The 25209-nt window shown below is 41.1% G+C and overlaps 1 protein-coding gene across 4 annotated transcripts in view; it reads right to left on the reverse strand.

Moving 5' to 3' along the window:
• Nucleotides 1-253: 253 nt before the first annotated feature.
• Nucleotides 254-25209, reverse strand: part of fgfr3 (fibroblast growth factor receptor 3) — a 69779-nt gene continuing 44823 nt past the window's right edge. For 2 of the 4 annotated variants that reach the window (XM_060925706.1, XM_060925703.1), the window contains exons 6-18: nucleotides 24092-24215; nucleotides 23566-23756; nucleotides 17939-18083; nucleotides 13372-13547; nucleotides 11296-11444; nucleotides 10990-11111; nucleotides 10779-10889; nucleotides 10396-10586; nucleotides 7882-8004; nucleotides 7257-7327; nucleotides 5787-5924; nucleotides 3770-3875; nucleotides 254-3615 (exon numbers count right to left, since the gene is read on the reverse strand). In XM_060925706.1, the coding sequence (XP_060781689.1) occupies nucleotides 3451-3615; nucleotides 3770-3875; nucleotides 5787-5924; nucleotides 7257-7327; nucleotides 7882-8004; nucleotides 10396-10586; nucleotides 10779-10889; nucleotides 10990-11111; nucleotides 11296-11444; nucleotides 13372-13547; nucleotides 17939-18083; nucleotides 23566-23756; nucleotides 24092-24215 (1812 nt within the window). In that variant the 3' untranslated portion in view covers nucleotides 254-3450. Of the gene's footprint in view, nucleotides 3616-3769; nucleotides 3876-5786; nucleotides 5925-7256; nucleotides 7328-7881; nucleotides 8005-10395; nucleotides 10587-10778; nucleotides 10890-10989; nucleotides 11112-11295; nucleotides 11445-13371; nucleotides 13548-17938; nucleotides 18084-18762; nucleotides 18908-23565; nucleotides 23757-24091; nucleotides 24216-25209 lie in introns of all 4 variants that reach the window. The other 2 variants (XM_060925705.1, XM_060925704.1) reach the window with 2 other exon arrangements.

The raw sequence follows: 25209 nt of genomic DNA on the forward strand, positions 1-25209 counted from the left end.
TTGAAAGCTCACTGATTTGCAAGGGGCACGAAAGCTAGTCCATATGGTCCAATCCCACAGAAGAACTACTGTAACACAAACTGCTGAAGAAGGTAATGCTGATACCTTTCTGTTTTGGCCAGCATTAACTTTTTCAGCAGTAGATTATATCCATCCATCTATCTGTAAAATAAAGTGGAAATGTTTTTTTTTTTCAGTCTATAACAAAATCAGTAACTCCTTGGTGCACAGTGCACAGAATAAAATTTCACCATTTTTATGTAGTGTGTTTATTGAAAATCTTTTAACAGCAATGTTTTGTCAGGCACAGACGGAGTATGGAGGTGTAAGTTCACTGATATGGGTGAAGCAGAAATACAGTGGAATGTTTTCAGAGCAAAGACATGCATGAAAATAAAAGCAGGCATTCATATCAAACCGTCAGTATTCTGTGTTTGTACATGTCTCTATGTTAAAAGGTGAGAGAAACAGAATGAGGCTGAATGACCTGCTACTTTAATTCAGCAAACTTTATTTCCTCCAAAAAGTCTACATGGAATGCATTGTTGGACCAACTTCCTTTGTGAGAAAATACTGCAAAGATCACTTTCACTCCTATTTAAAATCATCAACCTATATCAAATCTACTCAATGCATGGTAATATTCTGCAAATTAAAACTGTAATTTCTGTAACTGTAAGATCTTCTAATAAGAGCTGAATGGCACTACCACATAGAGCTAAAAGAAAGGACACATTAAAGTCGAATGAATAATAGTGTGGTCATTAGACCGTATTGCTAATCATTCCAGCCAGTTCAAAAGCTGTGGGAAAAGCATGATGTCTGAAAGAGAATGTAAACATTTTCATTGGAATTGAACCCTCATCAACCCCAAAACACGTCTTGGTACTACCTCCGTCTTAGATTACAAAAGTGTCACTAAAACCAACACTGTTGTATGCACATCTAAACAAACTAAATTATAAATACAATAAATATTTGTGGGGAAAGGACCAGCATCACAGTGCTGGTGAGTGTGCAGGGCCTTCAGTAGTAGAGTACAGGGGGGTTCTGCAGGTGAACCAGAGGTTTAAGGTCATACAGAAGAGAGCCATTCAGGAGAAAGAGTGGGTTTCAATAAGTAAACACAAAACAAAACACACAGCTCTCTTTTTAAGGACAATGGCCCCTCTTGATTGGAAGAAGAAGAGATGGAAATTTCCCACTGAATGTCTTGGGTGCTGTAATCCAACAACAACAACAGTAAAGAAGTGCTTTACAGACTTTGTTTAAAGAAACACCCTGCTTATGTCTCTGCTGCTGTGGCTGTACATTCAAAACCTCTAGCAAAACATCAAACCCTCCCTTTGGGCCAGGCACTTGATGAATAGAAAATGGGCCAATCATAATAAATTTGACAGGACAGAGAAAGAGCTTTACACTCCTCAGATATTAAATCTACATGTTTTTTGTTTGTTTTAGCAGCAAGTGCATCACCTTGTCTCTTTCTTTGTCCCTTTATACATTATTGCCAGTTCATGCACAATTGTCTAAGGACACCCTGAGACACAACCAAACCTTCCCACAATGCATCGTTTGACTCACAAAGCAAGAGACAATCACATATCAGCAACACACTCTCAGATCGAAGAGGAAGAAAGAATCTGGACTCATTAACAGACGTAGAACAGAAAAGTTTGGCAGATGGAAGATTTTGGCACTTCGTACAAATATAGTGATGGAAGATACCTCGCAGTATTTCACACTTTCCTTGTAGCATAAATGAAAAAGCAATCGTAAAACACACTTTTATAAAATGGTTTGACCATATAGATTCTACTATCTTAATCGATGCCATTTGGGTTTTAACCACAAAGCATTCCTTCATATCAAAGAGCGACATACAGAACCACAGTGTTCATTCTCTGAGAAGGCTGTCTCTTCTGTAAAACTCTGTTCGTTTTCTGTAATACTTTACCAGTGTTGGAAAAATCACTGCGTTAAATTACTTTTTAAGGTCAACAAGTCAAAGGTAATTGTAGGGGAATTGTATAAATTTATGTAAAATATAAATTCTTTTTATGTTAAATTCTGGCAAGTGCTGAATTCTTTAGCTCTCAGAAGTCTGACAACTTCTTCTCCAGAGAAAAATCACATGAGGTTCCTTATATTCCAGATACTAACACTGAGATCACAGTCAACACAACATAAAACATGTGGCACTCTCATTTCATCTCAGAATTCAACTTCTGGTTCATGTCATTATGCTGGTACTTATATTGCCAAAAGTGTTTGTACATTCTTGCCACTGTAAACAAAGAGATGGAAAACAAAAGAAAATAAAGGGAAAAAAAAGCCACAAAAACAAATCCACTGGCTGAGAAAATGCTGTACCTCTGTGGTAAATAACTTACAAAATTAAACTCAACAACAACAACAACAACAAAACCCCCTTTGTTTACAGTACCAAATCCCTAGACTATAATTTTAGACCTTAAAATCATTATGTTAAGTCTATAAATAGCTTTACAAATATACATGTTAATTCAAATAAAACTTTTAGCTTTTTAAGATTAAATGTTTACATGACCTCAACAATGTATGCTCATTTGCAATGCATTGTATTTAAACTATTTTTTTTTAAATCAATTCTTTTCTCTTACATACACTGCTGTGGACTGCAATATGATACATATTTATATCTGTATATTTACAATAGAAAATTTAGATACATACAAAACGCACAATTATATTTCCTCAAATCAAATCTCACATCTGGGACTCTTCTCCTTTCAAAGAATGGCATGTCAGACGTTCTCGTGAAAAAAAAAAGTAAAAAAAAAAAGAAACTGGCCACGTTTGAAAGCAATGGTTTAAGTTTGATTCTCACACAAATCAAATATTTTCCCATCAGCTCCAAGTTGTCCTACATGGAATGACACTCGGGGTGTCACTACTGTATAATATGTCCCCATTGTTCTACTGGTTCTGTGTTTGTTCGAGAGGCACGGAATGGTTTCACCCTTCAAAATGCCAAGCATTAAAGAAAGAATAAACTGGCAGAGTAGAAAAATAGGAATTCTCTTTAAAAAAGCATGATTTTCAAAAAGCAGAATGTCAGCTTATAAACAGAAGAAGGGCACGAGGAAGAGGAAATGTGGTGATGGTAGCTTTGATGTAGTGTCGCTTTTTTCCCACTCGAACTTCGCAGTGAGCCGAGCGAATTAGTTCGGTGTGACTAGAGAACTGGAACACGCTGTGCAACACCGAGCCTCTTCTTATCTGGATGTTAATCAGGGGATTGAAGGTTGACCTGTCTTTGACCCCTGAGCACTCTCCAACTTCTTCTTAAGGGTGTTTATGTTCTCATAATGCCGTTATTATGATGGATTTTAGGGTGTTGATGTCCGCTGCCGTGTTTAAGCTGTTTACACCCGTATAATGCTGCTGCTGTCGTTGTGTTTCAAGCCTCTATGTCCGTATGACGCCGTTGCTGTGGTGGTGTTTAGGGAGACATGGCTCGTCAGGCAGGGGATCATGAGCAAACACGGAGTCATCTCCGGAGGAGCAGGTGCTGTTGGAGTCTGGACAGGTGGGCGAGTACTGCTCAAACGGTACTGAGAGATCTAAATACTCCTGCAGAGATCACACACATCCACGCATAAGCACACACAAATGCTGGGGTTTCTGTTAATACATAACAGCTGAGTATATCTCTGAGGCAATGAGTAGTAACATAATAGCAGGAGAGCGAAGGAGAGATGGAGAGAGAATATGTGGACGCTCTTACATCAGTCGATGTCATGGAGAGAACCCTGTCATGATCCTCCACCAGCTGTCTGAATGTGGGTCTCTGAGACGGAACAGCATGCCAGCACTCACGCATGATCATATACCTAGAAGTAGGACATAAGTAGCATTAATAGTACCACATTTTCACCTTTTTTCTCGGAAATTCATAACATATTTCCTCAGTACTTCAGTATAGTGTATAAATGTATTCATCCATCCATTATCCATAACCGATTATCCTGTGCAGGGTTGCAAGCAAGCTGGAGCCTATCCCAGCTGACTACGGGCGAAAGGCGGGGTACACCCTGGACAAGTCGCCAGGTCATCACAGGGCTGACACATAGACAAAAAACCACTCACACTCACATTCACACCTACGGTCAATTTAGAGTCACCAGTTAGCCTAACCTGCATCTTTGGACTGTGGGGGAAACCGGAGCACCCGGAGGAAACCCACGCGGACACGGGGAGAACATGCAAACTCCACACAGAAAGGCCCTCGCCGGCCATGGGGCTCAAACCCGGACCTTCTTGCTGTGAGGCGACAGCACTAACCACTACACCACCGTGCCGCCCTAAATGTATTCAGTGCTTCTTTTTTTTTTAAAAAAGGTGTGTGTGGTGTGACAATGTGAAATGTCAATTTAAATGTAAACAATCAACATGTAACACTTTACTGTGACTTTGAATGTACTGTATGTGTAGTGAATTTGAACACTGCGTCCGAATTATTTTGTCATGGAAATCACTGTTTAGCTTAGATAGCTTAGATCAGTAATTCTCCACTCTTCTGGCTTCATGTTAAAAATAAATAAATAAATAAATAAAAAATGGAAACCGCTGGCTTAGATAACAAGTTTGATAATTAACAAAATGCTAAAGATACATACATACAGTACATGTTTCTGTATGCTGTACCACATTTCTTTACATTTCTTTCTTTGGCTACGTTTACATTACGTCGAATCAGCGGATCATCAGATTAATATTCTTAAAACGATTCGCGTTGACACTAAAACCGTTAGCCGTGCACACAGCAACGCCAATACGCGGATACGCTCGGCTCCGCAGGCATCCTGCGCTCCAAATCACTCTGCCCTGAACAGCGAGTGCCCTCTGGAGGGTGCGCACTCCGGCCCTGCGCAGCTCACACAGCGTGCGAGTGAAGTGCACAAGCCACGATTCGGGACTGAGCCGCTGTGTGTGTGATCCCAGCGCATATCACTTACTACTTGCAAGTGGAAGGATGGCAAGCCTAAGGACAATCATAACTACACAATGGGCAGTATTTGCATCAGTATTTGCAGTATTTTCATACTTTTATACTCTTTAATGAAAGGTGATACAAGGCGGAAGTCCGTGCCGTTTTTCAGCAGTCGCGTCACATGACCAACGCCAGCGAATCAGGAGTCACAGTGACGTTGTCCAATGAGACGCCAGCTAGAGCTCAGCACAGTGTATCCGCGTATTTTGAATGTTTACACAGCACTGGAGCTGACACGATCTAGATTGAATACGTGGACGCTGGCGGATTCCCGTTTCCAGGCGGTTTAATGTAAACGGATAGTGCATCCACGATGAAAACGAGATAGATACAGTCTAGTGTAAACGTAGCCTTTGTTGAATTCTTGAATCTCACTGGTCAGAAATGTGGATTCATTTTCTAGAACAGCCCGGCTCTGACGCGACGCAAATTGCAGGCTCGTTTTATGGCACTCATAATACTGTAATATCTTATTGTTTCTATGGTAACAGTTAATTCACAGGGACTTGTCTGGCCACATAATCAAACACAACTGATTGTTGTTAATTAACAAAGTAAAGACATACAGCTTTTGCTATGTTGACGCTTTTTGCATGGCGACATTTCGTGGATGTTTTTAAAGGAGTTTCCAGTGTCAGTACTTTGTTACAGTCAGAGGCAAAGCTGTTTAAAAGCTTTCAGAGTTTTCCAAGACACAAAGGAATAAATGTATTGAGGTTTGGAGCTGAGGTGAGTGTGTTCAGAGACATACAGTTCATGAGTGCAGTTGGCAGGTTTGTCCATTCGATGGCCCTCCTTGAGCAGCTTGAAGAGCTCTTCGACAGGGATGCCAGGGTACGGTGACCCTCCCAGAGTGAAGATCTCCCATAGCAACACTCCGTACGACCAGCTGCAAGAGCACAAATGCCAAAGGTGAATATAGACTGAGTAAGAGGCAATCAGAAAGAGAATAGCTGTGGGTGGACAAGTAGACAGAGCCACAAGGACATCTTGGGCTGAGGATGATGGCTTGCTGTGTGATGTGAATATCTGGATGACTACTGGGGCCAATTTTTATGACTGTGGTTGTAGATAGATAAAATTACATTAAATCATTGAATTCATCATCTTGCATGGATAAGATGTGAAAGCATCACAAAAACTTGAAAAAACTCTGATTTTTATTTTTATCCTGCTTTTATTAATCCTCTCTCTCCCTCTCTGCGGCATTCGGTTGTTGGCGGATGTGAGAGGCCAGTTCTCAGTAAGGCTTACAATGTGTGTCTGTGATAAGAGAGGCAAGTCCATTAAAGCAGTGTGTGTGTGTGTGTGTGAGTGTGTGTGAGTGAGTGTGTTATCACAAGCTGTTCTGTTAACTCAGGGTTCTTTTGTTTGGCCCTATTTCTTCCATACCCCCACTGTGCAGTGCTAATCAAATTAGCCACGCTGAAGGACAAGGGGAGCTAAGAGCCAGTTCACGTTTGCTAGCTAAACTCTCTCTCTCTCTCTCGCTCGCTCGCACACACACACACACACACACACACACACACACACACACACACACACACAAAACATAGGAATCTCTATGAATGCTGAATAATTGGCCCATCATCTCATCAGTATCCATTCATTAGCTTTATGTCAGACTCAGATCTTATTTACACACATCAGCAGGCAACAATTCGTTGGGCGGTGCGTGCACGCACACAAGCGCGCGCGCACAGACACACACACACACACTAGAAGCAAAAATAAAGCACTTCTTTTCCCAGTATTGCAGCACATAGAGCTAATAATATGATTTCTCTACTGCAGTGTGAGTTTAGGGAAGAATGATTACATTCCATTGGGAAATATTGCAGTGTGTGTGTGTGTGTATATGTGATCCACTATTGTATCACTGTACTACAGTGTTATACTGACATACCAATCAAGTGTGACTGTGCAAACAGATGATGATGAGGAACCTGTTCTCATCTTGCACACACACACACACACACACACACACACACACACACACACACACACACACACACACACACACACACACACACAAAACATTAAAAACAAAGTTGGAATGTGTGCATCAGTGAATAACAATAAAACCCATGTGAACACACACTCGGCTGCATTTGATACTAACAGATCCAGTCACTGTGTTCAAACACCGGCATACTGGATGTTGTGAAGAAAGGATGGACTGAAGGGGAAAAATAACATCAGCGTGACATTGTCTACTCACACATCGCTCTGGTGTGTGTAGACCCGGTCAAATAGAGCCTCCGGTGCCATCCATTTAACGGGCAAACGACCCTGAAAGCATACACAGCGGATCAGAACAAGAGATGAGCTGAGCCGGCAGAGCTAACAGACGCCCAGCTAACATCAACACAGTGCTGTTCTAATCCTCTACTGTCTCATCTAATACGCTGATTCCACCACTGAGCACATTTAAACATTCCCACCAGCTAAAACCCCTCAGAACTGCTGCAGGTCAGTTGCATTGTAAACTGTGTCCTCTATTGAACTTCTCTTACTGCTCGATCACATTGACATGGCTCACTAAAGCTCACTACTGCATGCAAAATCAAAAGGAACATCAACACTTTGAATAAACTTCTTTGAGTTGGACACCTGGGCATGACAGTTTTCCAGAAGGTACCATTGTAATAATCATAGAAACAGACGACTGCGGGTTTATTTTACGCATTTTTACACAAGAACGTCATCAGTATTTGTCTTGTCAGCGTAAACAATTCGACACTGCCAGCAAAGCCAAATTACACCAATAGTAGCAAACTAAATATTGACACTTTAGTCATCTTTAACCATTTGGTCCAAGCACTTGAGAAGCTGGAATGACTCACATTGGTGGTCTTTTTGTAGTAGTCTATGTTGTGCACATCTCTGGCCAGACCAAAGTCAGCAATTTTCATCACATTATCCTCTGTCACCAGAACGTTCCTGGCCGCCAGGTCTCTATGGATACACTGCACACACACACAGAGATGGTCATCACCATTAATCATGTGTCTGCCACAAACATTGCTCAATTCTTGTGAAAGAAATTTATCGAACAGTAAAAGCTCTCTTTACAGTTGAATGCATGCTGTTATTTTCTTGCCCAGGTGCTATTTTCATGGCCACGTCTGCACTGGCGTGGTGGAGTGGTTGCAAAAGGGTGTGAAATTTTAAATCCGCCAACACAGTGGTCTTTTCAAACCCACACGGGTTCAAAAATTGCACCATGTCAGTGGCCATCAAGACTCAGCCCTGTTCCATTTCTTACACCACAGCGGTGTTGAATTCTCGAATCTGATTGGTCAGAAGGGGACTGATTTTCTGTAACAGCACAGCTCTGGCAGTTGTGCCAGCTGTAATGCAAAGCACAGGTTTATCTTAAGGCACTCATTCTAATATGTCAAGTCAAGTTTATTTGTATAACGCTTTTAACAATAGACATTGTCGCAAAGCAGCTCTACAGAAATTTAAAGACTTTAAACATGAACTAATTTTATCCCTAATCTATCCCCAATGAGTAAGCCTGTAGTGACGGTGGCAAGGAAAAACTCCTTCAGACAACATGAGGAAGAAACCTCAAGAGGAACCAGACTCAGAAGAGAACCCATCCTCATTTGGGTGATAACAGATAGTGTGATTATAAATAAATCGCTTCTACGGTATAACAGTGTCCTATAGAGTCACAAAGTATAACTGTGAAACCAGGAAATTCACTACAGTTTTATCATGAAGTCTGTTTTGTTGAAGTTATAAACTGTTCATTGATGGAAAATGATGGAAATATGTTACCATTTCTATAAAACTGCTAATTCACAGGAATTTGTATAGTACTCCATAAATAGGTTTGAAGAAGTATTGTTATTTCACAAAGAACAACAACAATTGTTCTTATGTTAACGCCTTCTATAAAGAGAAGCTTATTTAACATTAATGGAAGGAGTCTCCAGTGTCTCCAGTGTGCTTTGTAACAGTCAGTCAAGTAACAACAAGCAACTTTATTTAGTACTCTCTCGAGAAAAAGAAAATTGTACAATTACAGAGGATTTCTATAGAAAAGGAGCACAAGCCACCTGGAAGTAGTTGAGACTAATCGAGCCAGGAAGTTTGGGCCGAGCGATAACAGTTATAAATTGCAAATTGTAGAATTATTATTATTTTTTTAAAAATCAGTAAATTTCCCCATAGGAGAAAGTCTTCAGGACAGAGAATTTGGCTTTTTCCTCAATACACTGCACCCAGCATAATGCATAGGCCATTTATGACGAGATTGAGTAGAATAACTGTTTTATTCTATCCACTTTCACTGGATTTTGAGAAACAGAGGATTTTTATTTTTTGCAAATTCGATAAATAAAAACCTTATACAGGGCAGCATGGTGTTGTAGTGGTTAGCGCTGTCACCTCACAGCAAGAAGGTCCGGGTTCAAGCCCTGTGGCCGGCGAGGGCCTTTCTGTGCAGAGTTTGCATGTTCTCCCCGTGTCCGCATGGGTTTCCTCCGGGTGCTCCGGTTTCCCCCACAGTCCAAAGACATGCAGGTTAGGTTAACTGGTGACTCTAAATTGACCGTAGGTGTGAATGTGAATGGTTGTCTGTGTCTATGTGTCAGCCCTGTGATGACCTGGCGACTTGTCCAGGGTGTACCCCGCCTTTCGCCCGTAGTCAGCTGGGATAGGCTCCAGCTTGCCTGCGACCCTGTAGAACAGGATAAAGCGGCTAGAGATAATGAGATGAGATGAGAAAAACCTTATACAAAATGTCCGACAAGCCCTATTGATGGCTGCACGAATTGGCTTTGGTGTTTTATTTATTTATTTTTTGTAGAAAGTGCTGTCTTGCTGTCATGCCGAGGTATAGAACAGCTTTAGACATGTATTTAATTCTTCCTTGGACATTTCAGTTATGTAATTTTCAAGCTTTTTTTGACCAGTATAAAAAAAATTCAACAAATTTTAATGCTTAGAGATGAAGAATGTAAACAAACCGGCAAAATGACAGTAGCAATTTGTGAAAATGCTATAATAGTAATAATTCTTGAAAAATAAAAAAAAGATATGTTCTTACCATCAAATACTTTCATTCCATATTTTATTGCTTTTTTTTGTATTTTTTGGGGTTTTGTTTTTGAGTAGAGTTTTTATTTCGCCCTCGCTTGATTCAGCAACATGCTCTGCCATTTTGTTTTTTCTCTACTCATGGTATATGAGCTGATAGCCTAGTAGTAGAGTAGCCAATCAGAATGCGTGATTGCTCATATCTAGTGAATATGGGTAGAATAATATGTGATATCCTATGTGATGTGATATCCTACAGTGTTCACTGAAAGTCAGTATCAGGTCGGTAGTGTAAGATTTGATGGTACCTTCTGGGAGGCCAGGTACTCCATGCCTCTGGCTACCTGGTAGGCACAAGACACCAGGTCCTTAAAGGTGAGCGTCTCATCTGGAATCTTACAGGTGTCAAATGAGTAGTCCATACCAGGAGGCCTCCGGGCACGAAGATATTCCCTCAGGTTCCCTTTGGAGGCATATTCCACCAACACATAGAGAGGACCTACACATACGTACACATCACGACTTTTCAGCCATAAAAGACTCAGTTCAATTTCAAAGCAACTCTGTTTTATTTATATAGCGCTTTTAACTATGGAGAATGTCCCAAAGCGGCTTTAGAAAAATCCAGCTGCAGATTTTGACAAACACGTCTATATAATGGTGTGTGCATGTTATCTGTGTGAGCACTAACCATCTTGTGTGCATGCCCCAAGCAAATTGATGATGTTCTTGTGTTTGCCGATCATTTTCATCATCTCCATCTCAGACACCAGGTCAGACAGGTCCTTGTCAGTGCCATCGTCTGACAACACAACGTAAACCATTTCTTTATAAACACATAAACATGTCTGATCTGCAGTTTCTTGACATAATCATTGGCACTGTCTTTGTGTCACACATACCTTTGAGCATCTTGACTGCCACTGTGATTGGCTTGTTGGGTTTCTCTTTATCAACACCGATGGCTTCGGCCATCACAACTTGCCCGAAGCAGCCTTCACCAAGAGCTTTCCCTAGTGTTAGCCTACAGCAGCACACATACAGAGACAAAACAGAACAGTCAGCTGAATCAAATGATTAACACACAGGAAGCTTCTGAAAAAATAAAATGCACTCATTGAGTAAGATTGAAATGTGGTGCTCTATGACTCTCTGGATTTTCAGCAATAATGATAAAGCAATATTGATTTTCTAGGCAGGTAACTCACCTTGAGCGAGGAAACTCCCACTTGGGGTCTGAGGGCAGTTCTAGCTCAGAGACATTGGGCAGCATTGGTCCATCACTGGATGATAAACGGGCGATCCTGACCAGTGGAGTGTTCGAATTCATGGAGGAATTGGAGTCCAAGGACACCTGCTTAAGTGAATAAGCAGAACAGAATGTTATCGTCTCTGTCGCAGAGGGAGACAAGTGAACAGTACAAAAAAAATACAGAAGGAGAAAGTATGTAGACATAAGGTCGGGTAACAGAAAAAGATAGAGATAAAGATGAAAAGTGTAGCCTGCGGTGTGTTGGAACAAAGATGGAACGTGTCTCTCTGTGAGCTGTGTCAAACAGAAACATGGTGACTATCTGTGCTCTTCAGCCAATGCCGCACAGAGAAAAGGAGAAACTGCAGCTGCTAGCTAAGCCATAATGGACACAGAAAGACATACGGTGCATAATTTCAGGAACACACACACAAACACAATCTCACATACACTTCTACGTCACCTCATCTCCTAAGGGAATGCCTAGGGAAGCGTCAGCTCATCTGCTCATCTGTCTCCTGTTCTCTCTTCCTGTCCTCCATACTTTCTTTGCGCTTCCTGTCACATGCACTCACACTGCTATATATCTCTATATCTCTCCCCTCGAGTTGATGGATGGCCTCGCTAGAAATGAGAAGTTGATTTCAGTGATACTTCCTCCTGCTGCTTGACTCTTAGGGTATTTTTCACAGCTACCAACACCCCCCATGTTCATGGGTGCAATCAATGTTAGCGGTGTGAACATGAAAAGCTCAGACGATGATGATTCAATCTAAGTACTGTCAGAATTGCTTTTGGAGTGGATTCCACAGGGGAATATCTGACAAACAGTATGAGCATGGAACTGATAAGCTCATTGCACACACACACACACACACACACACACACACACACACACACACACACACACACACACACACGTGTTTATGAAATGATCAAACGGACAGCATCTCTAGGCACCTCATGATTCAAACTGATTTTGACTCACTGTGCCACAAAGCAATTCAAAAATTATTCTTTATGCATCATGATTTTTCATTTCAACAGTCTACATTATGGTCTTTTTTTTCCCCCAGTATGAATGTTTGCTGCTTTTAAACCATAATATGATCATTTTCATTGATCCTGAAAAAAAACCCAAAAAACACTCAGTGTTTCCTTTTTTTCATTGGGTGTGTTTAGTAAATGTATTGTTGGCATTTTTCAATAAAACCTATTTAACAGAGTGATTATTGTGTTTTGTGCATCGATACGCATCTGCTTTTTAAGAGAGAACTGCAATGCACCTAAATATTTTTTCTACAGTACACGACTTCATTCCTGGATGAATAAGACAGGGACTAGGGTAATGTTTTTTAAAGAGGTTCTTTGACATCCCCAGACAGTCGAGGCTTTTGCTCTCTCCATGCTTCTTAAACTTCGGAATACTTTGTTCAGGTGTGCTGGGAGCTGCGACAAATAAAAATGTGAACTGTTGTAGAGATAGATTACAGTATTACTGAAGTACAGAGTCCATCTATCGCTGCCTTGGTTCCAAGTGAAGTAGGGAACAGTATCTGTCTGTACAATTACTCTATTCTAACTATCAGTAGAGGGAGAGTGTGTGAAGAATGACTGGGAGAAAGTAGGAGAGACTCTGTGTGTGTTTTCATTTGCAGCTGCTGCCGTTTAAAATCTTTAAAACAACTGAGAGAGACTGGGTTGCACTGAAGGTGAAATATGATCTGCACACTGGCAGTCATGGGAGAATATGAATAATCTTCGGCTACACTACAACTATGACAAACTCCCACTCTTTCACTCTCCCACGGACAAGCAAACACACACACACACACACACACACATGCTTCATCTTCATACTTAAAATTGCATAAGTTTCAGAAAGCATCTATAGTGCAATATTTATAATGATGCAGTTACAGGGGAAAAGGACATCATGTGATTAAAGCTCAGTGAAACCATGAAAGAAATGAAAGAAAGGGAGCATTCAAGAGGGATAAACTGATCAAATCTTGTATCTACTTTCTGTTACCTGTCTCTTGAGGGGGAATTTGGACAGCTTTTGTACAGGAGGTGTGGGAAGCGTCTTTTGCGTGCTCATGCGCATGCGGCAGAGGATGATGATGATCACTGTGAGGATAAAAAGCACGCAGCCTGTTCCGTAGATTAGGAAGTCGGCGTAGTCGTCTTCTTTCTCCATCTCTACAGCTGACACAAGGCATAAAAGGTTTTTCGACATGGTGTAATGAGACCTGGCACAAATGTTACACTGTGATCTATGAGAGAGCTTCCCTATTCAATGAAACAACACTCCCTGCTTATAAAATAATAATAGATTAGAAGTTTAAAAACGTGTGTCTGCTTAAAGAATGCGTGTGACGTCTATCAATAATCTGTGCTTTGGAAAACTGATCCATTAAACCCACAGACAAGCTTATCACCTCACAAACTAATTATTGAGCCGTCACGATCCCCTACAGGTGCATCCCATAATGCTCATCTCCTAGGGTACTGCGTTACTCATGTGGCATCCCAAGCTCCCAAGAGCAGATGATAAAAAATGAGCTGAACCTTTTTAATTAAAGAAGGTAGGTGTGTGTGTGTGTGTGTGTGTGTGTGTGTGTGTGTGTGTGTGTGTGTTTGTGTGAGAGAGAGAGTTAATTCTGGGGTGGAGGCTATATATGGATGCTGTCATTTACTGCAACACCCCACAGAGGCAATAAGAGTGGAATAATGAAACAGTGACTGAACGCCATTGGCTCTTCCTGAGCGGAGAGCTCCTTCTGTAGGACTTCAGCCCTGTGAAAAACATTCTGACTTACAGCTTTATGGTAAAATAAATCGCTTTCTAATGTGTTCAATAAAAGTGTGTTGTTTACTGACAAATTAGTATAATAGTAACATTTAAGAAATCAAAGGAGAGCAATAACGGTAATTATGGAGTAATATTTACAATACGGTATTAGTCAAAAGTTTATACACCCCTACTCATTCATAGGTTTCTCTGTATCTTGACTATTTTCGACATTGTAGAACAACACTGAAGACATCAAAACTATGAAACAAGACATGGAATATATATGGAATTATGTGTTGAGGAAAAAAAAGTGTTAAAAAACTAAATATGTTTCATATTTTCAATTCTTCAAAGTAGCTCCATTTACCTTGATGACACTTTATACACTACTGGCATTATCTTAACCAGCTTCATGAGGTCGTCACCTGGAATGCTTTTCAATTAACAGCTGTGCCTCATCAAAAGTTAATTAGTGCAATTTCTTGCCTTCTAATTCTTTATTTGTCACAAAGTACTTGGGAATTAAAATATTTACAGTGGAGCACCTTATATATGGTATTATTTAATAATTAATTTAAGAAAGTGTGGGGTTGCCTCCTTTCATCCGCACACACCGACCCCCAAATATATTATATTTTACTCTATCCACATTCACTGAATATGAGCAATTGTGCACTCTGATTGGCTACTCTACTACTAGGCTATCAGCTCATATACCGTGAGTAGAGAAAAACAAAATGGCGAAGCGTGTTGCTGAACCAACCGAGGGTGAAATAAAAACTCTACCCGAAAACAAAACCCCCCAAAAATACAAAGAAAGCAGCAAAATATGGAATGAAAGTATTTGATGGTAAGAACATATCTTTTTTATTTTTCAAGAATTATTACTATTGTATTTTTCTTCATTTCGCTGGTTTGTTTACCTTCTAAGCCGAAATTATTTTATCAGACGTTTTGGATAAAGTTTTTATTTGTCGAATTTGCAAAAAATAAAAATAAAAATGCTCTGTTTCTCCAAATCCAGTGAATGTGGATAGAATAAAACAGTTATTCCACTCAATCTCATCGTACATGGCTTTTAACCAACTCACCGCTACGTGCCTCGTCGGGTATCAGTTCATGTGCGACTTGATTTCTTGGAATAACTGTTATATTATATTATATTATCTCATCTCATCTCATTATCTCTAGCCGCTTTATCCTTCTACAGGGTCGCAGGCAAGCTGGAGCCTATCCCAGCTGACTACGGGTGAAAGGCGGGGTACACCCTGGACAAGTCGCCAGGTCATTGCAGGGCTGACACATAGACACAGACAACCATTCACACTCACATTCACACCTACGGTCAATTTAGAGTCACCAATTAACCTAACCTGCATGTCGTTGGACTGTGGGGGAAACCGGAGCACCTGGAGGAAACCCATGCGGACACGGGGAGAACATGCAAACTCCACACAGAAGGGCCCTCGCCCGCCCCGGGGCTCGAACCCAGGACCTTCTTGCTGTGAGGCGACAGCGCTAACCACTACACCACCGTGCCGCCCCATATTATATTATATTATATTATATTATATTATATTATATTATATGATATTATATTATGTGAGTTTCAATTAGCTTTGCATACAAACAGCTGGTAAAAATGTCTTTCAAAGGGCTACTTTTTACTTTGAGGACTTTTACTTGAGTAAAGAAGTTGAATCAGTACTTTTACTTTTACCATAGTGTTTTTTGACTCAAATATCTGTACTTCAACTTACAGTGCCAGTCAAAAGTTTGTATACCCCTACTCATTCATCGGTTTTTCTGTATTTTGACTATTTTCTACAACCGCGATTCCAAAAAAGTTGGGACAAAGTACAAATTGTAAATAAAAACGGAATGCAATAATTTACAAATCTCAAAAACTGATATTGTATTCACAAAAGAACATAGACAACATATCAAATGTCGAAAGTGAGACATTTTGAAATTTCATGCGAAATATTGGCTCGTTTGAAATTTCATGACAGCAATACATCTCAGAAAAGTTGGGACAGGGGCAATAAGAGACTGGAAAAGTTAAAAGTACAAAAAAGGAACAGCTGGAGGACCAAATTGCAACTCATTAGGTCAATTGGCAATAGGTCATTAACATGACTGGGTATAAAAAGAGCATCTTGGAGTGGCAGCGGCTCTCAGAAGTAAAGATGGGAAGAGGATCACCAATCCCCCTAATTCTGCACCGACAAATAGTGGAGCAATATCAGAAAGGAGTTCGACAGTGTAAAATTGCAAAGAGTTTGAACATATCATCATCTACAGTGCATAATATCATCAAAAGATTCAGAGAATCTGGAAGAATCTCTGTGCGTAAGGGTCAAGGCCAGAAAACCATACTGGGTGCCCGTGATCTTCGGGCCCTTAGACGGCACTGCATCACATACAGGCATGCTTCTGTATTGGAAATCACAAAATGGGCTCAGGAATATTTCCAGAGAACATTATCTGTGAACACAATTCACCGTGCCATTCGCCGTTGCCAGCTAAAACTCTATAGTTCAAAGAAGAAGCCGTATCTAAACATGATCCAGAAGCGCATACGTCTTCTCTGGGCCAAGGCTCATTTAAAATGGACTGTGGCAAAGTGGAAAACTGTTCTGTGGTCAGACAAATCAAAATTTGAAGTTCTTTATGGAAATCAGGGACGCCGTGTCATTCGGACTAAAGAGGAGAAGGACGACCCAAGTTGTTATCAGCGCTCAGTTCAGAAGCCTGCATCTCTGATGGTATGGGGTTGCATTAGTGCGTGTGGCATGGGCAGCTTACACATCTGGAAAGACACCATCAATGCTGAAAGGTATATCCAGGTTCTAGAGCAACATATGCTCCCATCCAGACGACATCTCTTTCAGGGAAGACCTTGCATTTTCCAACATGACAATGCCAAACCACATACTGCATCAATTACAGCATCATGGCTGCGTAGAAGAAGGGTCCGGGTACTGAACTGGCCAGCCTGCAGTCCAGATCTTTCACCCATACAAAACATTTGGCGCATCATAAAACGGAAGATACGACAAAAAAGACCTAAGACAGTTGAGCAACTAGAATCCTACATTAGGCAAGAATGGGTTAACATTTGTACTTTGTCCCAACTTTTTTGGAATCGGGGTTGCACATTGTAGAACAAAACTGAAGACCTCAACACTATGAAATAATATATGGAGCGTGTATGGAATTATGTGGTAAACAAAAAAAGTGTTTAAAAACAAACCATGTTTCATATTTTAGATTCTTCAAAGTAGCCAGCGTTTGCCTTGATGACGCTTTACACACTATTGGCATTATCTTAACCAGCTTCATGAGGTCGTCACCTGGAATGCTTTTCAATTAACAGGTGCCTCATCAAAAGTTAATTAGTGCAATTTCTTGCCTTCTTGATGCATCTGAGATCAAACAGTAAACAGTAAATAATAAAAATACAGTAAATAGCCCTATTCCACAACTGTAGTAATCCATATTATGTCAAGAACCGCTCAACTAAGTAATGAGAAACAACATCCATCATTACTTTAAGACATGAAGTGTCTTAATTAATAAAAATAAAGAAAAAACATTGAACTAGAAGGTGTGTACAAACTTTTACTGGTACATATACAGTACATCTATTACATAAGACTGACACTGTTAAAGTGTCATGATGCATCAAAAAAGCAGTAGAGAAATCGAATACCAAAAGAAAGTCTCCAAGATTAGAGTGGCGAGGCCCAGAAGACAAAAAGAAAGCAGTAAGGGATCAGAAGAAGAACAGAATGTGTACCTGGTAGAACGGTAAGCCAAGCTGAGTGATGGGCATAACCTATAGAGTTCCCCGCAAGACATGTGTACTCGCCCGCATCCTCAAAGGACACGTTGGTCAGGAACAGAACCTCCAGTTCCTTATCTGTAGTGTTAATACCAGCAGTCTGGAGGAGGGAGATGAAGGGAGAGGGAGAGAAAGACAGAGAGACTCATAAACCACAAACCCCAAGAGAGAAAAAAAGAGGAGGAGACGTAGCCCATCACCTAGCAAAAGCAGTTGTCCCATCACCAACCAGCACATCACCAGGAGAGCTTCCCTACTGTCAGAGAGACGACCTGGAAGAATATAAACGAGGCTCCACCTTCTAGTGCCACCATTCCACTTGAAAACAGTGTGTTTCGTTGCTGGGTCTGTTTCTTATTTTGGTTGAGCTGAAATTGCTCCGTGGTGAGGTGGCCATTAATGCCTTTAAAGCTTCTTTGAGCTTTCTATGGTTAATACTGCCATCCATTCATCACAGAGAGCTGCCAAGTGTGTGTGTATGCGCGTACGTGTGTGTGTGTGTGTGTAAGGGATCACAAAAAGAGCAGAGGTTCAATTGTGGGCAGCAGTGTATGGGAATCCAATATGAATGTGTGTGGTTCAAATTAGCATAGCCCTTGTTGTGTTTTGCACTGATTGCATCAAAAAGATGAGGAAATGAAGATTAAGTTAACACACACAGGCACGCAGTTGAGTAAGAAATGTAAAGAAGTCAGCTTCTGCCACCACCACCCAGAAGGAGAATGTGATTAAGCGCAGCTGATTGGGTGCTTCAGTCAGTATTCGGGGAGGGGGTTTACCTGGATGGCGCACTGTGAGCCAGAAAGGGATCTCAGACTTGCCTAAAAAGTTGGAGCCTGTGCACCAGTACTGGCCTTCATCCTCCTCTGTCACATTCAACAGAGTGAGCCTAGTAACATATTCCTTATCCTTACTAGTCAGATTCTGCAGAAACACACACAGACACACGCATGCATTCGTATTACGCGACAGCACATTCACTACCACCTGGGCACGTGTATATAATGAGCTGCAATGTTCTCTCCCTCTCATACACGTTTCATTTAAAGTTCAGTGTCACAGCTCGCAGCTGATGCAGAAATCAAACTGATGTTAAGTAGAACCACATGGAAAATGCATATGTAGCTTTGATCTGTGCACAAATAACAGCACAGAGAAACACTACCTCTGCGTTTTATACACATCTGTAAGTGCTAATCAGCTTAAACACTTTCCCTCTCATTCTTCCAAACATAGCCCTCACTCATTTATTTCACTTCAATTACACATATGCTTTGTTATCCTTCTCTGTCTCTTTCTCAGTTTCCTTCTCTCCCCAGACTATGTGCCACACATGATCTGTCGCTCTGTGCTGTGGGCCGGGTAGGAGGAGGGAGAGGAGGTTTTGGGGCATGCAGATGAGGCTGTGGGGAAGGGAAAAACGGGTGCACAGCTCGCTGTAAAATACTGTTTCAATTATGTGGGAGTCGAAAATAGAGTGGCGGTCTGGCTAGCCGTCGCTCTCCCCTCCTCTGCCTGCTGACTCTGCCCTTCCCTTGCTTCCTGCGCTCATTTTTTCCATGGCTTTTTCGGGTGCCTCATCTCTCGCTCCCTCTCTTCTCCTCCTCCTCTTTTGCAGAGGTAGCAGGGCAGTGGGGAGAGTGGCTGTCTACCCACGCGACGCCAGCATGGCGGTTTGCTTAGCCCAAACCAGATGTGCACCACCTCGTTTCCCGACTCCTTCTCAAATAGGAGAGAGAGAGAGAGAGAGAGAGAGAGACAGAGAGAGAGAGAGAGAGAGACAGAGGGAGAGAAGAGGCAGAGGGAGCAGGAAAGTGTGAGAGAGAGGAGCCTATTCCTCTTTTTCCTTCTGAGGCAGGCGGCACAGGCATTACTGAATGCAACATTACGAAGATGGGTTGCATGTGAGACTCTTTACTGCATCATAATTGTCTTCGATGAACTGGCCAAGAGCCTTTTCTGTACTTCCCAGACCTACAGCCAGACAGCAGTTTACCTGAGATGATCACCAATTACATCATTTGGTTTTACAATGCACTCAAAAACACCACAGTCAGACACACAAGGAGAAAAAGAACACTTCGATGGTGGCCATGCTAACAAGATTAACCATTTTATTAACCATTTTTCATCCCCTGTGAACTAAAACGTGTGGTTTCCAACAGGAGTCATGTTGCATGGTGGTAAATCCAGATGGTGATCAGATGTCCCTAAGTGTGGCAGATGTTCTTAGCCTTCTGAGAACAGACTGTGACAGTCAGTATTGCATGATAGTAGTGTGACTGTCAGTAGTGTGTGATTCAGGAGGGTGTAATAGTGAGTAGTGTGTAATACACAGTAGTGTGTGACAGTCAGTAAGGTATGACTCAGCAGAGTGTCAGTATTGTGTGATGATCAGTTGTGCCAGTAGAGTGTGATAGTCAGTAGTTTGTGACAGTAGTATATAATGGTCAGTACTGTGTACTCAGCAGTATGTGATAGTAGTGTGTGATGGTCAGTACCGTGTGTCAATCAGTAGTATATGATGGTCGGTAGTATGTGACAGTCAGTATTGTGTGATGGTCAATAATTTATGATAATCAGTAGTTTGTGATAGTGTGGTAGTGAATAGAGTTTAATAGTCAGAATTGTGTGACAGTCAGTAGTATATGATGGTCAGTAGTATGACAGTAAATACTGTGTGATAGTCGTTAGTATGTGATGGTCAGTAGTATGACAGTCAATATTGTGTGATATTCATTAGTATGTGATGGTCAGTAGTATGACAGTCAGTACTGTGTGATGGTCATTAGTATGTGATGTTGGTAGTATGATAGTCAGTATTGTGTGATAGTAGTGTACGATGGTAGTAGTATGACAGTATTGTGTGATAGTCAGTAGTATGCGATGGTCAGTAGTATGACAGTCAGTGTTGTGTGATAGTAGTGTGTGATAGTCATTAGTATGTGATGGTCAGTAGTAAGACAGTCAGAATTGTGTGATGGTCAGTAGTATGACAGTCTATACTGTATGATAGTCAGTAGTGTTTGATAGTCATTAGTATGTGATGGTCAGTAGTATGATGGTCAGTATTGTGTGATAGTCATTAATAAGTGAAGGTCAGTAGTATGACAGTCAATACTGTATGACAGTCATTAGTATGAGATGGTCAGTAGTGTGTGATGGTCAGTAGTATGACAGTCAGTACTGTGTGATAATCAGTAGTGTTTGATAGTCAGTAGTATGATGGTCAGTATTGTGTGATAGTCAGTAGTGTTTGATAGTCAGTAGTATGATGGTCAGTATTATGTCATGGTCATTAGTATGTGATGGTCAGTAGTGTGTGATTGTCAGTACTGTGTGATAGTCAGTAGTGTTTGATAGTCAGTAGTATGATGGTCAGTATTGTGTCATGGTCATTAGTATGTGATGGTTAGTAGTGTGTGATGGTCAGTAATATGACAGTCAGTATTGTGTGATAGTAGTGTGTGATGGTCATTAGTATGACAGTCAGTATTGTGTGATGGTCATTAGTATGCGATGGTCATTAGTATGACAGTCAGTATTGTGTGATGGTCATTAGTATGCGATGGTCAGTAGTATGACAGTCAGTATTGTGTGATGGTCATTAGTATGCGATGGTCAGCAGTATGACAGTCAGTATTGTGTGATAGTCATTAGTATGTGATGGTCAGTAGTAAGACAGTCAGAATTGTGTGATGGTCAGTAGCATGACAGTCAATACTGTATGACAGTCATTAGTATGTGATAGTCAGTAGTATGATGGTCAGTATTGTGTCATGGTCATTAGTATGTGATGGTTAGTAGTGTGTGATGGTCAGTAATATGACAGTCAGTATTGTGTGATAGTAGTGTGTGATGGTCATTAGTATGCGATGGTCAGTAGTATGAAAGTCAGTATTGTGTGATAGTCATTAGTATGTGATGGTCAGTAGTAAGACAGTCAGAATTGTGTGATGGTCAGTAGCATGACAGTCAATACTGTATGACAGTCATTAGTATGTGATGGTCAGTAGTATGATGGTCAGTATTGTGTCATGGTCATTAGTATTTGATGGTCAGTAGTGTTAGATGGTCAGTAATATGACAGTCAGTATTGTGTGATAGTAGTGTGTGATGGTCATTAGTATGCGATGGTCAGTAGTATGACAGTCAGTATTGTGTGATAGTCAGTAGTGTTTGATAGTCAGTAGTATGATGGTCAGTATTGTGTGATGGTCAGTAGCATGCGATGGTCATTAGTATGACAGTCAGTATTGTGTGATGGTCATTAGTATGCGATGGTCAGTAGTATGACAGTCAGTATTGTGTGATGGTCATTAGTATGCGATGGTCAGCAGTATGACAGTCAGTATTGTGTGATAGTCATTAGTATGTGATGGTCAGTAGTAAGACAGTCAGAATTGTGTGATGGTCAGTAGCATGACAGTCAATACTGTATGACAGTCATTAGTATGTGATGGTCAGTAGTATGATGGTCAGTATTGTGTCATGGTCATTAGTATGTGATGGTCAGTAGTGTTAGATGGTCAGTAATATGATAGTCAGTATTGTGTGATAGTAGTGTGTGATGGTCATTAGTATGTGATGGTCAGCAGTATGACAGTCAGTATTGTGTGATAGTCATTAGTATGTGATGGTCAGTAGTAAGACAGTCAGAATTGTGCGATGGTCAGTAGTATGACAGTCTATACTGTATGATAGTCAGTAGTGTTTGATAGTCATTAGTATGTGATGGTCAGTAGTATAATGGTCAGTATTGTGTGATAGTTATTAGTATGTGATGGTCATTAGTATGACAGTCAATACTGTATGACAGTCATTAGTATGTGATGGTTAGTAGTGTGTGATGGTCAGTAGTATGACAGTCAGTATTGTGTGATGGTCATTAGTATACGAAGGTCAGCAGTATGACAGTCAGTAGTGTTTGATAGTCATTAGTATGTGATGGTCAGTAGTATGATGGTCAGTATTGTGTGATAGTTATTAGTATGTGATGGTCATTAGTATGACAGTCAATACTGTATGACAGTCATTAGTATGTGATGGTCAGTAGTGTGTTATGGTCAGTAGTATGACAGTCAGTACTGTGCGATAGTCAGTAGTGTTTGATAGTCAGTAGTATGATGGTCAGTATTGTGTCATGGTCATTAGTATGTGATAGTTAGTAGTGTGTGATGGTCAGTAATATGATAGTCAGTATTGTGTGATAGTAGTGTGTGATGGTCATTAGTATGCGATGGTCAGTAGTATGACAAACAGTATTGTGTCATGGTCATTAGTATGCGATGGTCAGTAGTATGACAGTCAGTATTGTGTGATGGTCATTAGTATGCGATGATCAGTAGTATGACAGTCAGTATTGTGTGATGGTCATTAGTAGGCGATGGTCAGCAGTATGACAGTGAATATTGTATGATGATGACCAGCAGTGTGTGATAGTCATTAGTATATGACGGTTAGTACAATGACAGTCAGTATTGTGTGATAGTCAGTAGTGTGTGGAAGTCAATAATGTGTGATAGTCAGTAGTGTGTGCTGTTCAGTAGTGTGTGTGCTCAGCAGGGAGATCAGGGTCGTACCTTCAGAACAGTAACATAGGGTGTTCCGTTGGGGCCGTAGCGGCTGCCATTCACCTCAATGTGTTTGAGCCACTGGATATGAGGCTGTGCATCACTGTACACCTTACAGTGGAACTCCACATCACTACCCACCACCACTGTCTGATTGGCCGGCAGACCTGCCTGCAGGATAGGCCGGTGAGGAGAACGCTCTGAATGGGTGAGAGAGGAAAAGCCAGGTAGGAGTGAACATACGTACAGAGGATATATCTGGGAAATAGAGACAGTATTCATAGATACACATGATTCTCATAAAAGATTCTGTACTAATGCCTAAAATAAACAGACTTTCACATTGATTTGCATAGGTTTTATATAATAGCCTATGTTAAAAAAAATCTTCAAATAGTTCATTCATTCATCTTCAGTAATCACTTTATCCTAAAGAATATTTTTACAGTCATTATGGTGCTGTGGTTTGAAATTTGACTGCGAGCTTCCTATAAATATCCTCCTCTACTGAGAATGGAAGAGTTTATACACTGACCCAGTACATCAAGCTGGTAAGTGTGTGTGATGGTCCCGTATTTGTTCTGCACTACGCATGTGTAGTTGCCTCTGTCTGATGGAACAGCGCTCTCCATTACCAAACTCCACTGCAGATGCCTCAACTAGTGACACAGAGGGAGGAGAAAGAAGATGTAAAACCGTATATAGAATGTACTTACAGGATGCTTCTGACAGAATGAAGCACACATGCACAAGCATGCACACACACACTTGAATGCCATGTCGACAGCCCCACTCACATGGAACATTTAACATCACCAGACTTGGTGCTGACGGATTACAAAGTGCATTTCTTAGTGTTTACACAAACCCTTAACCCCTACACTTGCACATAAATGTACACACAGGCACACATACTAACTAAGAGCTTACCACCCATTCATAATCTTCTCAGAGACTATACATTTGGACACATCTCTCTCTCTCTCTCTCTCTCTCTCTCTCTCTCTGCACGCTGAAGTTCAGAGTGGAAAAAAATGTAACTGTGTAAATATTATGGGCTGTGTTTTTGAACAGTTGCATGGTAACACCGACCGGGCTATACACATATATTCACACATGCCCTAGAAAGTTGGCAAGTGTTTATGGTGCCCCCAGCACCCTTCCTCTCTGTCGTTCCTCTCCTCCCTCCCTCGCTCTGAGTCAATGACTCTTAAGAGCCTGCTGATGGACATGCTGCATCAGAGGATGACTGTGTGAGAGAGCGGGGCTGAATGTGTGTTGGGGGTCGGAGGAGGAGGAGGATGGAGGGGTGGACTTTTGGTATCATGTGAGTTTACATTCAACTCAGTGCCTGGTTGGGGAAAAAAAAGATTAAGGAATTCTCAGCTGTTCGTTTAACAGAAAATCAGAAGAGAAGGTATGGCACAGAGAGAAGGAGCAAGAGAGAACCAGAAGAGAGGGAGATATCACTATGGTAGCTCTAGAGAGATGAAGTTACACTGCAGTGAGAGATACACGCAGGAGAAACGGAACCGCCTGGGAACAGCAGAGACACGCAACAGAATGAGGGTGACAGAGATAGAGTGAGTAAGACAGCATGAGAGAAATAGAGAAATGGAGGGCAGGTGAAAGGAATAAATGGCAAAACAAAGG

This window comes from Neoarius graeffei, chromosome 7 (assembly GCF_027579695.1).
Source record: "Neoarius graeffei isolate fNeoGra1 chromosome 7, fNeoGra1.pri, whole genome shotgun sequence".
Lineage (NCBI taxonomy): Eukaryota > Metazoa > Chordata > Actinopteri > Siluriformes > Ariidae > Neoarius > Neoarius graeffei.